The 17,792-nt window shown below is 30.6% G+C and overlaps 1 protein-coding gene across 1 annotated transcript; it reads right to left on the reverse strand.

Moving 5' to 3' along the window:
- Positions 1-11,679: 11,679 nt before the first annotated feature.
- LOC125860373 (lysM domain receptor-like kinase 3) lies at positions 11,680-15,993 on the reverse strand. The gene is made up of 12 exons (XM_049540317.1): positions 15,338-15,993; positions 15,166-15,199; positions 15,055-15,059; positions 14,771-14,929; positions 14,521-14,660; positions 14,025-14,114; positions 13,452-13,539; positions 13,190-13,341; positions 13,023-13,114; positions 12,495-12,630; positions 12,215-12,313; positions 11,680-12,117 (listed from the first exon to the last, which is right to left on the reverse strand). Exons 1-12 carry the CDS (start codon positions 15,966-15,968, stop codon positions 12,016-12,018), a joined length of 1,728 nt encoding a protein of 575 aa, XP_049396274.1. The 5' UTR covers positions 15,969-15,993; the 3' UTR covers positions 11,680-12,015.
- Between the last annotated feature and the right edge of the window lie 1,799 nt (positions 15,994-17,792).

Consider the following 17,792-nt stretch of genomic DNA (forward strand, 5'->3'; position numbering starts at 1 on the left):
AATAAAAATGTTATAAAACATGTAAATAATAAAATATTAAATAGTTAAAAGTTGAGTAATCATTTTATCATTTTAAAAAAAAGTTATTTATCAGTAATTTAACTACATTTAATTGATAGAAATCTTTCATTTCCCCATTAATTAGCCTAATACAGATTACTTGAACTCAATTTACAATCCTACTATTTCATATCTCACATTTACTATTTTTTCCCTTGAGCTTCCAAAAGTTATGTGAACTTTTCATGTTCCTTGTCAAATAGAATTGGAGTAATATATAGTGCATGTGCAGTGATTTTCTACAACTCAAGTCACATTAATCTTTCATCTTTAAGCTTTATATAATATATAGATTAGCAGCTCTATGCCATAAAAGTTTGAATATATAAATATATATTGTTGATTGGTAATGGTAACTACTTTATTCCTCTTATGTTCATTTTAGTTCTCAACAATATATATTTAATATAAGAAGATTTTCTTGAGTTTGCTAACTAATTCTTATTTGTTTCTCTATATTTCAAATTTTATTTGATAACTGTGCGCTCTTCACTTCTCATCATCAGGTACATAATGGATATGCTATTTATAACTCTTTTTTTTATTTTTTATTTATCAATTTTATTATTCCACATACATAAAATATAGTTTGTAGGAAACGTTATATAGAAATAAGATTTTTGAGATTTGAGAAATTGCTTGTATAATTTTCAGGATATTTAGATTATCTTATACTTTTTAACAGCTTTTACATATTTTAACTTTTTATATCAAGTCCCTTGTTCTTTAATAAGGATCAATTCTTATTATATTTCGTAATGCAATTATACTTAAACGATACGAGTAATACTCTTATGTCAAATTTTCGTATGAAAGAAAATGTTCTTGAATAGAGATTGATTCTTATTATATTTCGTAATACGATTATATTTCAACCATACAAATAATATTCTTATGTTAAAGAAATCCTAATCTTGAATCAAAGAAAGGATACATGTAGGTGCAATTATAATTAATATATATTGATCAATTCAGTAATAATTAATTATATTTGTCATAATTATATAATTACTACTTTTTTACTAGGTGTATACTATAAAATGGACAATGATATTCTAGCCATATTAAAGAAGACATATGTTGATCAACTTTTTGTTCAACATTTACAAAATACTACTTTTATTCGACAACAACTTCTTGTTATGCATACGACTATAAGAGGAGGAATTCCCAATTTCTGAAAGTCATGACATAAGTTTTAGTAAGCAAAGCATTTGAAAACATAACCAACCTTGCTTAGGTTCACATTTAAACTATTAGGTGTTCACTCTAAATTAAAATATTATAAAATGTCTAATTAATTAAATGCAAAAGTGTTTAGATTAAAAAATTATAAATGTTAACCGATTGAAATTCTCAGCTTTTATTATTAGGTCTTTTGGCTTTTTTGCTGATGATTGATGTAGGCTTGAGCATTTAGAAGTACATTCGGAAGTTGTAACCTTTTCATTAGCAATTACAATGAAAAAAAAACATTACTTATCATTGTAATAATAAATTAACTAAGAAATTAATTTTCATTACTCTTTGTTGGAAATTAGCAGATGAAATGATTGTAACTAATTCGATTTATCCATCCATAGACAAACGTTAGGCATAAACAATATGCCATTTTTAACTCTATTAATTTTAGACTTTTTCTCCATTTTCCCCTTATTTTTCAATTTTTCAATTATTGCATACCCAAAAATGGTTACATATACATTTATGGTGGTTATTACAATGAAACGTTTCTAAAAAGTCATGGTTTATTCATTTATTTTCCTCCAGCTCCTTGTAAGTCTATTCTTATTTTACATTATGGATACTTTAAATATCAAATATTTATATTATAAATTACCATCCATATATCAATTTTCAACATTCTTGTAAACATTTGTGCATTTATGTCTATGCACTCCATGAAGGTAAGCACATACATTATCTAATCTTCTTTTCTCTTCTCGATTCAGACTTTTTTTCTTCTTCATCTACACATTTTTTAAATTTTTTGTGTCATTCTCAATTTTTGCTATTTTCCCGTTTGACTTTCATATATTATTGTAAACTTATAGGTAAAGGTAATGTTAGAAGAAAAATACTACCTTTGATTATGAATTGAAAATGTTAATCCAATATATGTTTTTCTACGTAGAAGCAAATTTAAGGCCAAAATATGGGGTACGTGAATTTAAAGTTTCTCTAAAAAAGAAGAAGGTATTTTATGTGTATGATTTTTAGAATTAGTATAATATTATATGCTGACACTCATGCTATAAGAAGGCTAAATGATTCACTTGATTGAATGTTGAGTTATTCCCTGAGTGCTAGGATCAATATAATCCCGTCCTAAAACCCTTAGATAAGTTGAATTGAGGGAAAAAAATATCTATATCAAGAGTGGTTCATTTCATTATGACTTATAATAAATTTAGCATGAAATAGTAAGAGATGCTCTCTCTTTGGGTATGCTATGTAATTAATTACTTCTTCTTCTTTTCTTTTTTTCATTTTCTCCTCATATAAAATAGCGATGTTATATTTTATTTGGTAATTACTAATTTATTTGTTGCTGAAAATTGTATTCTATTATTAATTCAGTCTTTGAAATCACTTAGGATGGCTTGTGATGACAAACCTAAAATTTCTATGCATACTTGAGATGAATAATCAGATGTTAAAGTAGTGTTCGTAGAACAAAAAATCTTTTCTATCCTTATGTCATCTATCTCTACAATAATTAGTGGAAGATTAAAACAATTCTAAATTGAATAGATTATAATAAATGACATTAAATCATTAACATTAAAAATATGAATAATAATCTTCTTCATGTTTTTGCAAATTTCGTTAAAGGCAATCCACATGCATTTATCATTTTTTTAAAGCATAGATTTATCAACATTCATATCATCTTAAGTAGCTTCACATATTTTTGTTGGAAGTACATTGTCCTGCTTTTATGAATTTTATCGATGAATAAAATTCATATTGTGTATTTCAACATTATCTATTTTATAACTCAACTTTTTAAATATATCAACATTCTATAATAATGATAAGGGACAAACGTGCAACGCACGTTTCCAGAGACTAGTGTACCTAAAATTACTTAAATTCAGTTGAACCAACCTACTTTACTTTTAGTATTTTTTTTGCTAATATTCAGCTACGATTACATATTCCTAGAAACTTTGAGAACAAAGAACAATCAAATTAAAAAATCGACTTCTGCTTTGCCACATCAGGCTTGTGCAATTTTTTTTGGTTTCTCATCCGGTGTCTGATACCCACATTGGAGCCCAACTAAATTCGAATTCACGTCAGGAAGTTTCGGTAAAACGCTCCCTAACAAAGGCGACTCCGTATCAAGCATGCTCTAATCTTTGGTTTGTTGTCTTTTAGTTCACTTTTCTTTAGTCACCAAAAGAAAAAAAAGGATTCTATTATTTTTCACATTTCTATTTTTTGAAGAATTGTATTAGGTGAACAAATAGGAAAATGAAAAAGGAGGGTGGTGAATGGGATGTAAAAGTGTGTAAATGGATTTACTATTTTTAGTGTCAAAAAAATAGAATGGAGTTTTACGCAATTATTATTGGTTGTGTGTCCCCCCCTGTTAAACAATTTCGTTGTGAACATGTACAAAATATTCGGCAAGTCGGTAGTAAAAGCCACTTTGTAAATTCGATTTGAAATGGTCCAAGTCAATTGTTGACTGACGGGTAGTTAGTCACCAGTCACCACTAACTAATAGTGAACAATTTAAAATTTTACAAAAAGAAGAAAAATCGTCCAAGTGGACTTACTATATAGGAAGAAAATCCATTTCTTTTTAAATAGAAAAAGACATTGAATTTATTTATTATTAAGATTATTGTTGAAAAAGTTAAACCTATTACTCAATTTTTACCTGTACCTAACATTTACAGACACTGTTTTTGTATATTATAGACCACAACTTCACTGGTTGTGGAATGTGGACAACAGTTCTTATTCTAACTTATATGTTAAAGAATGACAAAAAGTCTCACATCGGTGGTTAATGAGATGGGTGGACTCTTTATAAGGCTTGGGTCATCCTCCTTCCTTTGAGCTAACTTTTGGGGTGTGAGACCTAATTTAACATGGTATCAGAGCAGGGCCCGTCTCACCCGATGTTGGGGCCCCCAAAATCAAAAATTGTCCACGGACCCGATGCTAAGCACTGAGCGTGAGGTGGGGTGTTAAAGAATGACAAAAAGTCCCACATCGGTGGTTAATGAGATGAGTGGACTCTTTATAAGGCTTGGACAATCCTCCTTCCTTTGAACTAGCTTTTGGGGTGTGAATTAGGCCTAAGACCTAATTTAGCATTATACAAGCACTGTACATTAAATTTGGTCATGCACCAAAATCAAAATTTAAGAATGCCTCATTCGTAGTATACAAACAGAAAAAAAAACATTGAAATCATGACGCTCGTTTTATCTAAAATATTAATTAGACTGATTTTAAGAATCGCCACTTAATTTTTAAAGTAAAATTAATAAAATCATTATTTTCAAAAGACTAAAACAGAAATCTAATGAAAACTTAAAAGGGATCCGGGGTTCTTATTAGTGTTCTAGGAAGGGTTTTAAAGCATCTAGAACACCGCTATTGGGGTTATCCGACAATTAACTATTTGGCTAAAATAATTTAACTTAACTTGAATTACAAAAAAATGAACTATTTTAGAGTTAAGACCATTTTAAAAGAGGAAAAGGAGAAGTATTGGGATACTATCTAAGTTAAACACTTTGATAGGTTAAATTTCAATATTATAGGAAGTGAGTATTTAATTAGTTAATTTTTAGAAGATTAGTTCAGAATGACTATCTGTCGGAAAATTGAATCGTGATAAGCTTAAGATTAATAGTAGGTATTGACAAGTAAACAAACACAATAAAAAAAGGAGGGAAAGAGATTTGGGCCCTAGTTTGGTGAACAATTTGAAACTTTACAAAAAGAAGAAAAATCGTCCAAGTGGACTTACTATATAGGAAGAAAATCCATTTTTTTAAAAATAGAGACAGACATTAAATTTATTTATTTTTAAGATTATTGTTGAAAAGTTAAACCTATTACTCAATTTTTACCTGTACCTAACATTTACAGACTGTTTTTGCCATGATATATTATAGACCACAACTTCACTAGTTGTGGAATGTGGACAACAGTTCTTATTCTAACTTATACAAGCAATGTACATTAAATTTGGTCATGTACCAAAATCAAAATTTAAGAATGCCTCATTCGTAGTATACAAACAGAAAAACATTGATATCATGACACTCGTTTTATCTAAAATATTAATTAGACTGATTTTAAGAGTCGCCATAATTTTTAAAGTAAAATTAAGAAAATTATTATTTTCAAAAGACTAAAACAGAACTCTAATGAAAACTTAAAAGGGGTCCGGAGTTCTTATTAGTGTTTTAGGAAGGATTTTAAAGCATCTAGAACACCCGCTAATGGGGTTATCCGACAATTAACTATTTGGCCAAAATAATTTAACTTAACTTGAATTACAAAAAATGAACTATTTTATAGTTAAGACCATTTTAAAAGGGGGAAATGAGAAGTATTGGGATACTATCTAAAGTAAACACTTTGATAGATTATATTTCAATATTTTAGGAAGTGAGTATTTAATTAGTTAAATTTTAGAAGATTAGTTCAAAATGACTATCTGTCGGAAAATTGAATTGTGATAAGCTTAAGATTAATAGTAGGTATTGACAAGTAAACAAATACAATAAAGAAAGGAGGGAAAGAGATTTGGGCCCAAGTTTGATTTTTCTGTCCACCTGGATCAATACTTGGGCCTAATTTTTGTTTTGGGACCAAAGGCCCAATATTTAGTACTTGTCCTAAACTAATTTTTGAAATTTGTTTTTCTTTGGGCCTTAGCCCAATTTTTGTCTCCTTGTACCTGACTTAAGGACTAACAAATAATAATAATTACAATAACTGGGCTTAGGCCCAAAAAATAACAAAATACAAGCTGAATTTTGGGGATATTTAGCCCATTTTCAATGTAATGTACAGCGTATACGACTGATGTATATCGTTGTCTATTATGCATATCCGGCCTTTTAATCCGCTTTGAACACCTGTACATCAACTTTAGGAAATCTATTCTTCGATTTATTGATTCGGTTGACTCGATAAAAGAGAATCGAGCCTCCTTGGCCCATTTCAAGATGCAAGGAGGAGGTCCATACGGGACTCGAACAGATTTCACATGCATAAAAATGAGACAGAATGTAAGTAGCCACCCATTAATTTACTGAAAGGAAGTCAAATAAAATTGAACCAACATGCTGCAACTTAAAGTATTGCACACTACAACAATGAACAATTCATTTTGAATATGACAAAAATCACAAGCCAAGACATCAATCACATAGCTACACACCGGTGCAAACAAGACTTTTTTAACTTATAAAAAAAAAATACTAACACTAGCAGAAGGGAACACAATATCAAAGATGGAGACATGAGTCGAACTTGCACGATAATAATTTAAGATGCAAACAAACAAGCTAAACAAATCTTATTAACCTATTAATAGATAACCTACAATAACTTGACTAATAATGCTACCCTACTCTTAAGTGATTTTCTTTGTATTTATTTTTAGAGAGAGATTAAGTCAAGTTTCAAAATATATCAGTTAACCCAAAGTATAAAATAAACACATCTACAAATAAAAGCATAATAAATCAAGATCAATGCAAAGATTTAAACTGGTCTAAAGCAGTAAGCAGAAGAGTATGGAGCAAATGTCAATAATGTAGATCACTGATACCACAGAGAGAATGTCACCGACTCGAGTTAAAATGTGATATTTTCGACTAAACATCTGATTGTGGCAAAACTTGATTAAAACACATCATATTAGGCAACAAGACGATAAAGACATTCAAGAAATAGATAAAACTACATGGTTAGAACAAACATATGACTATATCATCTATATTAACCATAGTAGCTTATTTGAGAATTTAAACTTACATGAATAACAACGTCAAACAGTAACAACTCAAACACAGCACGCCTGATATCGATAAAATTTAGCAGATCCTTAAAACGATATTACGACTAATCCACGAAAACAAACCTAGCACAACGATTTTCCAACGCCAACAAAACACAACAGGGAAAGAGATGAAGAGAAAAGCCAGCGGAGAAGAGGTTACCTTTTTTCGGGCCGCGAATGGAGACGAGAAACTTGAGCAAAGGAACGGGACTTCTACCATGAAACTTGACCACGAACAGCGAAACGAGAGACCTGGACAAAATGTGAGAAGTTCTTTATTCGGGAGCGTATTTCGAGTGTGTTACTACCTTTCTTAATCCTTTGCTCTGTATCTCCCCTTCAATTTTTTTTTCCAACCCCTAACAGTGAAATAAAATGGGGTTTATATAGATGGGAAAAATTGGGGTTCATTTTTTTTGGGGAACCCGGGTGAGAAATCGGATGAGGACAAAGGTGAAATAGGAAATTTCATTCCAGTCCCCAAATTCAAAATTTTTCCAAGGACAAAAAAAAAAGCTATCCTTTTGCACAAGAATTCAACCCAAATCTCACGAAATCCGAATGAGGGGGTAGCGCAGATGGTTTGGATCGATTCCCTCTTCCTTGTGTTTGACGTGGCGCCATCTTGTAGCAACAAGAACGATTGGCTAGGGCAGGCGCAATTGTTTTTCTTTCTGTGGATTCCGCCGTTTGATTGCTGCTGCTTTGACGTTTTGGACTACTGCATCTAGGTCCTCTTTGTTAACATTGGAAAGGAAAAAAAATGGGCCGGGTCGATTATGGCTGGGTTTCGCATTTGGTTCACGCAGAGAAGAAGAGAAAAACGCAGGGGTGGGGTCGTTCGGCTACTATTTGCTATATTTGGGACTGTTGTACGTATGTTGCATTGTTCAGTGGGTTTTTGGAATGGGTTTCTTTTGTGAATGGAAAAATGGGTCAGGCCGGGGAAATGAATTGGGGTCGGTTGGGAAATTATTGGAGTGGGCTATATAATCTAGAAATGTTTTTGAGGTGTTGGGCTGGGAGATTGGAATTGCATTTTGGGCCAAAATTTGGTCTTGTTAGAAGAATTGGGCTTGGGCTGGGAATGGGTTTGCTGGAATTATATAGGTCTTCTTTTGGTGGGCTGATTTTTCATGTTGATCTAAACGTGAGGGAAGACAGATAATATTGAATTGGATTTTAAGAAGGGTAAATCACATAAATATGTTATGTTATAAAAATATTTACCATCTATGGCAACATAATTTTTCTAACTAAATATAGCATTTTTTTGGAATTAAGAAAATTGTATGGTTTTCGCCTCTTTCTCAACCCTTTTTCCTCTTGTGCTTCTTCGTCTCTTTCTCTGACACTATTTTTCTTCCTCCTCTTTTTCTTCTTCTTCTTCTTTGAAATTTTCATTTAAATAACTATCCTCAAATCAGCTTTTTCCCATATTTCACTATTTTTATCCAAAAATAAGATGAAAAGAGGAATAGAAAGACCGAAAATTTGTACAAAATCATGTTTTTAAGCGGAAATTTTAAATCTCTAAAATTACAGAAGCAAGAGTTCACCATTGATGATCATTATAAAGCTTCAAATTTTGAATTCATTATTTGAATTTTACAAATTTGTGATTAGTTTGGATAGGTAGTTCGTACAAATAATTGAAAATGTCGTTTGGTGTTTATATCTCAATTTTAAGAGGGTTTGGTTTAGTTTATAATTGATTTTAGGAGAAATATTAGATTGAAACTCGAAAAAGGTGAAGTTTATGGAACTGTATCACAATTGTATTAAAGTTGTATTAGATATGTTTCATAATTGTATTAAAATCATGAACAATACATTTATAATACATATTACAAACTTCACTCATTTTTTAGTGATATCATCCAAAATAATTTAAGTAACAAATTTGTTATACATTTATAACATAGGCACAATACATATTGCAAACATCACTCATGATCGAGATACAAACCAAAATAATTTATAAGACACATATAATACATATTTTATTCATGAATAATACAATTTTAATTCAGTCTATAGATTATTGTCTTGTCTTTCGTTAGTTACATTTTGCATTGCTAATTTTCTTTTCTAATTCAACTTTAATATTATGTAATACACTTCTAACACAAATTTAATTCATTTTGTAGTTTATTATTTGTTACTATTAGATTACTTGTTTAATTCATTATTGATATAAGTTTAATTCACTCTATAGATCATTGTCTGATGTTTCATTAGTTACATTTTCTATCCATGCTTAATTCTCTCTTCTAATTCAACTTTAATATTTGTGTAATGCACTTTTAATACAAGTTAATTCATTTTGCAGTTTATTGGTTGATTTGTTATGATTGAATTACTTGTTTAATTCATTGTTGATACAAGTTTTATTCAATTTACAATAATGCTCTTTCGTTTGCTACATTTTGCATTCATGTTTAATTCACTTTTAATTCAACTTTAATATGTGTGTAATACATTTTAATTCAAGTTTAATTAATTTGGCAGTTTATTATGTCTCTTCATTTGTTACGATTAGATTACTTGTCTAATTAATTATTGATACAAGTTTTATTCAGTTTACGAATCATTGACTGCTCTTTCATTTGTGATTAGTTTGGATAGGTTGTTCCTACAAATAATTGAAAATATCGTTTGGAGTTTATATCTCTAAAGAGGGTCTGATTAAGTTTAGAATTGAATTTAGGAAAAATATTAGATTGAAGCTCGAAAATGCTGAAGTTTACAGAACTATATCGCGTTTGTATTAAAGTTGTTGCATTAGATATGTTTCATAATTGTATTGAAATTGTATTAAATACATCCTACATTTATAATACATATTGCAAACTTCACTCCCTTTTAATGATATCAACTAAAATAATATAGGTAACACACTTATAATAAATTTATAATTACAATACATTTTAAATACATATTGCAAATATTACTCACGTTCTTAGTGATACAAATCAAAAGTAATTTATAAGACACATATAATACATGTTTTATTCATAAATAATACATTTATAATACGTATTGCACACTTCACTCCTTTCTTACGGATACCAACAAGAATAATTTACGTAACACACTAATAATACATTTATTAAGACATGCACAATACATTTTTAATACATATTGCAACCATCACTCATTTTCTTAGTGAAAAAAGCAAAAATAATTTATAAGATACATATAATATAAGTTTTATTCATGAATAATATGAGTTTAATTTAGTTTATAGATAGTTGTCTTGTCTTTCGTTAGTTACATTTTTTATTCATTCTTTATTCTCTCTTCTAATTCAACTTTAATATTGTGTAATACAATTTTAGAACAATTTAATTTATTTTGCAATTTTTTTTATTTATTTGTTACTATTGGATTACCTGTTTAATTCACTATTGATACAAGTTTAATTTTCTCTATAGATCGTTGTCTGGTCTTTCATTTGTTACGTTTTTTATTCATGATTAATTCTCTCTTCCAATGCAACTTTAACATTTGTGCAATACACTTTTAAATACAATTTTAATTCATTTTGCAATTTATTGGTTGATTTGTTACGATTGAATTACTTGTTAAATTCATTATTGATACAAATTCATTCAGTTTACAAATCATAGAATGCTCTTTCGTTTGCTATATTTTGCATTCATGTTTAATTCTCTTCTAATTCCACTTTAATATGTGTGTAATACATTTTTAATTCAAGTTTAATTCATTTTACAATTTATTATGTCTCTTCATTTGTTACAATTAGATTATTTATTTAATTAATTAATTATGATACAAATTTTATTAATTCTACGAATCACTACTCTACGAAAGAAAGTAGAGAGAGCATAAAGATAGGGAAAAAAAGCAACAAAAAGAGAGAGAGAGAAAGCAACAAAAAAAAAAGCAAGAAAGAAAAAAACAACAAAAAGAAAACAAGAAAAAAACAGTAACAAAAAGAAAACAAGGGAGAAAGAACGACATAAAAAAAAAAAAAGGAGAAAGAGCTAGAATGAGAGATAAAAATTATATATATAAAAAAGAAGAAGATAAAAATTAAAAAGATGAGAGAGCAAAAAGAGAAAGAGACGAGAGAGAAATCTAATAAAATATATAGTATTGTCATATATTGCTATAAATGGTAATAATTAAATAGTATATTTAAAATAAGTAATTATTTTTTAAAAGAGATCCACTTAAGTAATTAATCCTTTTAAGAATTGTATTGAAGGAATTGAAATGGGCCAAAATTAAATAAAATGAATAATATCGATTAATTGTTGAGTTTCTTAATCTTAACAAAATAAAATAATTAGCTTAAGTACGAACTAATTAGCTAAAAAAAAAAATATAAACTATCGAATAATTAAACTAAGTAACCAAATATCCAAATAAACAAAATCTTTTTGAGATGATTTTCGAATATTTATAAAATATATTGATTATATACAAAGTTATATAAAACATACATATTACTTAAAAAATTATAAAAAGTGACAAAACTATTTAAAATAACTTGAAAAAAAAATATGTTGGATTTTACAAAACGAATTATCTCAAATCGTTTGAAATTGAAGAAGCTCGATGATTAATCTATCATGTGGAGGTCCAAATTTGGGTATCAACAGCGCTCCAATACAATACAGTTTAACATACGTTATTTTGCCATGACGTATCTACGTACCTAATATTTACAAGTGTTTTGGCGCGCTTTCTCTGACAATACTGATCCGTATAGCAAAAGAAATGTAACTACAAGTTGAAGTTAAGCTCTTGATTTCAAGGAATTGCTATTACTTTGAGGACTGGAGGCCCTGTTGTGCCTAACACCTTTAATTACTTTACATTATGCAACATGATCTTGTTCCTGTGCCTTGTGATCTTAATTCAACATATCAAATAGTCAATCATGTGGACGATGAGAGCGCCATAAGAGCAACCACTACTGATTTCATAGTCGGTCTCATTTCAGGATTCTTCTCTGTACAAGCTTTAGCAAGCTGTGCCATCTGCAATAGACAAACGATATGTTGCTTAAATTGAAAGCAGAGAAAGAAATGGGGGTAATTAGCTGCTAGTGCAGTAATTAAAGAGATATAATAGTACCTTGTAGACTGAATCGAGGGGGTAGTCATCGCGGAGTTTAGGGTCTATCAATCTGGAAATGGCTTCAATTTGATTTGAATGACTATGAGCTTCATGAAACTACAATTGTCACGGAACAATCACCATTAGCTCATCGACTGATTCAAAATTTGTAACATTGCTAGAAATGTACAAACTGAGTGTCAGATGTTAAATACAGAGGAGTGTAAACAATATACTCCAATAAAGTTTATGTCAAGGTCATCTCAATGACGATGAAGAAATTTGAAGAAAAAGTTACCAAAGCAACAAGGCTTCTTGCTTCATCAACACCATCTTCCTTGACTATTGCATCCTTGGACGAAATCAATTCATAAAGGACAACGCCAAAAGCGTAGACATCTACTTTACAAGAGATAACTCCTGAATGACCATACCTGCACATTTTGACATTCCTTACTATTTTCTACTTTATGACACATTAGATATGCTCTCTTAGCCTCAAGAAATTCTCTGTCTGTGTTATACGCAGGAAATCTTTGAAGGGCGAAATGCTTGTTTATCTTGTATAGTTAAGTGGTGATCATAACAAGTCGATGATACCATAGAAACATTAATCAATGTTCGAATCAATTAATTTGCTTACATATTGATAAAACAGTTTCTGAAAGAGATTTTATCTAGGATATAGTACTAATCTTAAAGGAAGTGCCAACTCTGTTTCTGTGAAGACCACTTACTGCCAGATTCTCTATTCAAGTAAAAAAGTTTGGAAAGCTGAAGCTACACCTACTATTAGATGCGCTTAATACAGTGAAGAAAAACTTACTCTGGTGGCATGTATCCAAATGTACCCATACAACGTGTATTCAGAGTTGGATTTCCACTTTCAACAAGTTTTGATAAGCCAAAATCTCCAATCTGTGAGTGATTAACCAGTTAGAAGACTACAAAAGTTGTTGAAACGCAGAGAATTAATAGGGACTACAAAGATACCTTTGCATGAAAGTTCTTATTTATCAGAATATTTGCTGACTTAACATCACGATGGATGTAAAAGGGGATGGTGTGCTCGTGTATATACTCAAGACCTCTAGCTGAATCCATTGCAATTTGCACCCGTGTTGACCATGTCAATAATTCTTTCCCTGGAAATAGATTTGCCAAACAATTAATAGATCAGTAAGCATAGAAACATCACAAATATAAATAAGAAGAAAACCAAAAAGAATGAACTATTCCATCATAATTCTTGTACCACGAAGATGTTGGCTTAGATTACCATTCTCAATGAATTCATATACAAGGAAGAGGGACCTCTCAACACAAAACCCTATCAAGGAAACCTGCATGCATTCAGCATCAGATGAATAAATTAAGCATAATACTACATTTCAGTTCCCCACCAGATCAACAAAATGATATACATGCATTCTAATTCCAAGTGCAAACATCCTTCACATTCTTAGGTATGCCTCTCTTCATGGAAATAGTTTCAAATTCAGTTCCCACTGTAAATTCTAAATAAACTCCTACAGGATCTGTTTATACCTTCATATGATAAACTAAACTTGCAGCTTTACGAGCTCAATGTATACGGAGTAGAATGATTAAAATGAAAGGGGTGAAAATCAGTAAAACAACATGCTTTGAGTGAGAGAAGCACTCTCTTTACATTTCCTTCTAACCAATCAACTATTCCAGGCATGGGAATGTTCTAAAAACGATATTATTAAAACTTACAAGATCGGGCACTCAATACATATTATACACATCAACAGAACGGATTTATAAGCAAAATGCATCAACTGACAGAAGATATTGATCATACCAGGTTCAGGTGATGAACACGCGTCAATATTTTCAGTTCAGCAAGAAATTCTGTTCTTCCTTCCCTATTCATTCGCTTTATTGCTGCTTTCTGTATCAGAGTTTTCACTGTAGAATTAGCAGAGACATTGCCACCCTGAATAACAGTCTTTTAACAGCTTTTTCAGTTTATTTTAGTTGAGACTTACTCACATCTAACCTAATCAACTTGCAAAATATCTAATAGGAGATCCGTGTTGGATCAATTCCCATCAATATGTCAAAATTTGTTTCGATGAGTTTTGACTAGCAATCGTCCTAAAAATCATAAAGTTATTACAAGCAATTATAGCTAGATCAGTGTTTTCCTTGATAATTCCCCCATAATCCATTTTTATAATAAACGACTAATGCAGAGTGCAAGAATTGTGTTCTCCTAATTGATTTTGTAATATATTTCTAACAATAGATGGACAAAATTTTGCAGTCATGGAGAGACAAAAACTCGAACTGCAGACCTTGCCTCTCAGCTCAGCATAATAAACGGCTCCAAAGCCACCTTCTCCAATCTTATTCGAAATGCTAAAGTTATCAGTCGACTCAGCAAGTTCTTCAAACGAAAACTCTACTGATTTGTCCACATGTATGCCCGAAAGACCTGCTGAAGCACCATTAACAAGGTCAGTGCGTTAGGAGATTTGAACTCGGATTTGGGGAGAGCAAAGAAGTAGAAGTAGAAGAAGAAGAAAAAGGAAAATTTACAATTACCAGGACCAGGATGATGGGATTGACTTGAAGATGCTGGGATGTTTGCTGCAACCTTTTGTTCCTTCCTTCTATAAATACCCACATAAATGATGCCTACCAATAACAAAACTCCGGCTAGTGCAGCTACTGCTAATGCAGCTATTGTTTTACCTGACGAGCCTGATGAGACACTCATACAGAACAGTCAATATGCTTATGTTGTACAACACTTCCATCAACAACTTGATTTGGGAGCAATTAGAAGCGATCCAACACAAAATAAAGAGAAGGAAAGGGTAGTCCACCTTTTCTGCAAGCCAGGGGAAACATGAATGACCAAATGCGTTAAACAATATGCAAGCATGTGTTAAGATAAGGTGCTCAATGTATAACTACTTCAAATCTGAAAATTGTACCTGGTTGGTATAGGTGGATAATTCCCGAGCTTATCTGCATAAAACAAGTATATACATGGATAAAACTGAATTTACAAATTGAAGATCCATCACAACAACAACAACATTAAAAACAGGATTTTCTATGCTTGCCTAAATTTTACTCTTCTTCTTTGCTTTAATTTGAACTCACCTCTGCCTGGAATGTACAACAATCCGCTACCAGCACTGAAATTCGCCATGGGATTGTACATTTCTATCAGCTTGGAGCTAGTATTAGTCACCAACGCGATATAACTCAAATTTTCCCCTGGCCTCATCGGATACGTGATAAACAATCCATAATCCTTTGACACATCTTTATTCCCACAGGAGCAATTCACAGTCACGTTCAAGGTCACATGATCCGGAATATTGTTATCCGCATAACTATTATCCCTCATCAACAACTCCTTATTCGTCAAACTGGAATAGCGCCTCCTCGCAATGAGATCATAAGTGTCATTGGCACTAGCATTATACGAAAATACATGTCCCAAAAACTCACCATTATTAAGGCAATCACAACGAAAAGGAACGTTAACTCTGGATTCGGTTAGAATAAACGTGCTTGTGATTTGAGTATTCCAGTCAAGGATATCACTGTATGAGATGTTGTCAAATAGTTGGTTTATTAAAGGGAGATTCGATTCGGGCCAGATGAAGAAGGAAGCTAAAGCTAAATCACAGCCATTTATGCAACTATTGGAATAACATGTTGTGCAATTTGAGAATAAGTAAATCAGGACTAGGATTATTATTGATCTTCTTCTAAGGAATATCATTGTGCTGAAGATTGAAAGAGAAAAAAAAAAAAGGTTGTAGTTTTGCAACTGATTGCAGTTGAATTACTTCATTATCTAAGTAGAATAATTGGACAAATTACTCGCTCCGTTTCATATTTGTTGATCACTTTTCATTTTACACGATGTTTAACAAATAAGATGATCAATTTCACTAATTATTCTTTATCCATATTGATAACATCAAGAGAAAATATGCTTAATAGCACAGGGCATATGAATAGAATACAAAGTAATAATGAACTCCTGAAAAAACAAATCTTTATAGCATTATTTTGATTTAGTGGTTGAATAAATAATATGAAACGAAGTAATAAAAACAATTTAAGTATCAATACGTTGACATTTGAATATTCTGTTTTCGATGAAGTAAACAAACACAGAAAAAAACAGCTGCCACTATTAATCATTTGTCAAGGTCTTTTATCTTTCCTTAAAACTCTATAGTTTATCGGCGCCGTCATATTATCTTTTTTTAACTATTTTATGATGAAATAGTCATGTTTTAATACTCGAACGTGAATATTTTAAATTTTGTTTGAGAAGAAAGATAATTAAGTACACGAGTTTATCGATTCTTTGATCTTAAAGACCGCTGTATTTAAGAATGATTTATTGTCGTGTTCACTGACCCTGCCTATCCAACATGAGAATTAAAACTCATGCAAAAATTGATTGCAAATTTTTTAAAGTATAAAAACTCAACCAATATGTCAAATCAAAACATAATCTGAGACTTGAAAAATAAAACAAGTTACCTCAGCAAACAATAGTGAACGCTAACAGAAAAAAATGTCATACATGTACTTCATTTTCCAGATACGACAGATTAATATTAAGGTTCAAAGATTCATTACCAATTATCTCCAAAAAAGGTTGACCCGTATATTTATTTGATTTGTCGGAGTACATATAGTATGAATTAGTGATGTTCAAAGTTTAATTGTTGAAAATCCCTTCAAATTCTATGATTAAGTAATAAGAGACTTAACGTGTAACTAATGCATAAATAAAATTAATAGTAATTAAAAAGAATACGTTAGTCATGTTGAGAAAAATAAAATAAAGATATGTCCTGTTACTATTAAAACGAAGGAAAGAAGAGAAAAATGCAAAATAAATCAAATGTGCACATGACATTTTTCTTTTTTTGGAAAGTCACTGAATTAAATGCAATTAAACATGTCGTTGGGAAGACTAAATTAAATGACTTGTTGGGTGGCAAAATTAAATGCCAGCAGACGTGACTACGTTAAGAGATTATGACATACAATCCAAATTAGAATGAAAATACGAAAAGAATAAATCTTTAGCTAAAAAAAATATATCACAGATTATCTTGCTATAAACCATAATTATAATTATACAGAGAGAGAGAGATATAAATTGACTTTAACAAGCTGAACTTATTGAAATTCTTGTTACAAGTTATAACGATCAAAATCTTTATTTTCAGACGGGAGATCAAAATCTTTACTTATGTTCCGTTGTTGAGATGTAATGTTTTGACTTTTTTGATGCAATTAAATTATCACTAATAGAATTCGTTAAAAAATAAGTCTCGTTAATGATAATGGTAGAACTCTCTAGATTTTAGAAGTCAACAATGGATAATGAAGGAGATTTTAATGTGAAATCGTAGGAGTAGATGCCAGCGGCCTCTGATAGCATTAAATACAATGATAAGCTTGTAATCAAACTCATAGAGTATGATACTTTAATAAAAATGAAGGGAATTTTTGGATAGAAATTCATGAAATAAAAAATGTAAATTTATATAGATAAAAATAGAGGAATGTCATAAAG

This window comes from Solanum stenotomum, chromosome 1, assembly GCF_019186545.1.
Source record: "Solanum stenotomum isolate F172 chromosome 1, ASM1918654v1, whole genome shotgun sequence".
NCBI classification, from domain to species: Eukaryota; Viridiplantae; Streptophyta; class Magnoliopsida; order Solanales; family Solanaceae; genus Solanum; species Solanum stenotomum.

What these genes read in the sequence shown, in the direction of transcription:
- LOC125860373 (XM_049540317.1), bottom strand. Translation starts at nt 15,968, where the DNA reads ATGATATTCCTTAGAAGAAGATCAATAATAATCCTAGTCCTGATTTAC. An exon ending in CAAGAAGCCTTGTTGCTTTG is followed by an intron (nt 12,314 to 12,494) that starts GTAACTTTTTCT and finishes TGACAATTGTAG; the next exon opens with TTTCATGAAGCTCATAGTCA. An exon ending in CCCTCGATTCAGTCTACAAG is followed by an intron (nt 12,118 to 12,214) that starts GTACTATTATAT and finishes TGTCTATTGCAG; the next exon opens with ATGGCACAGCTTGCTAAAGC.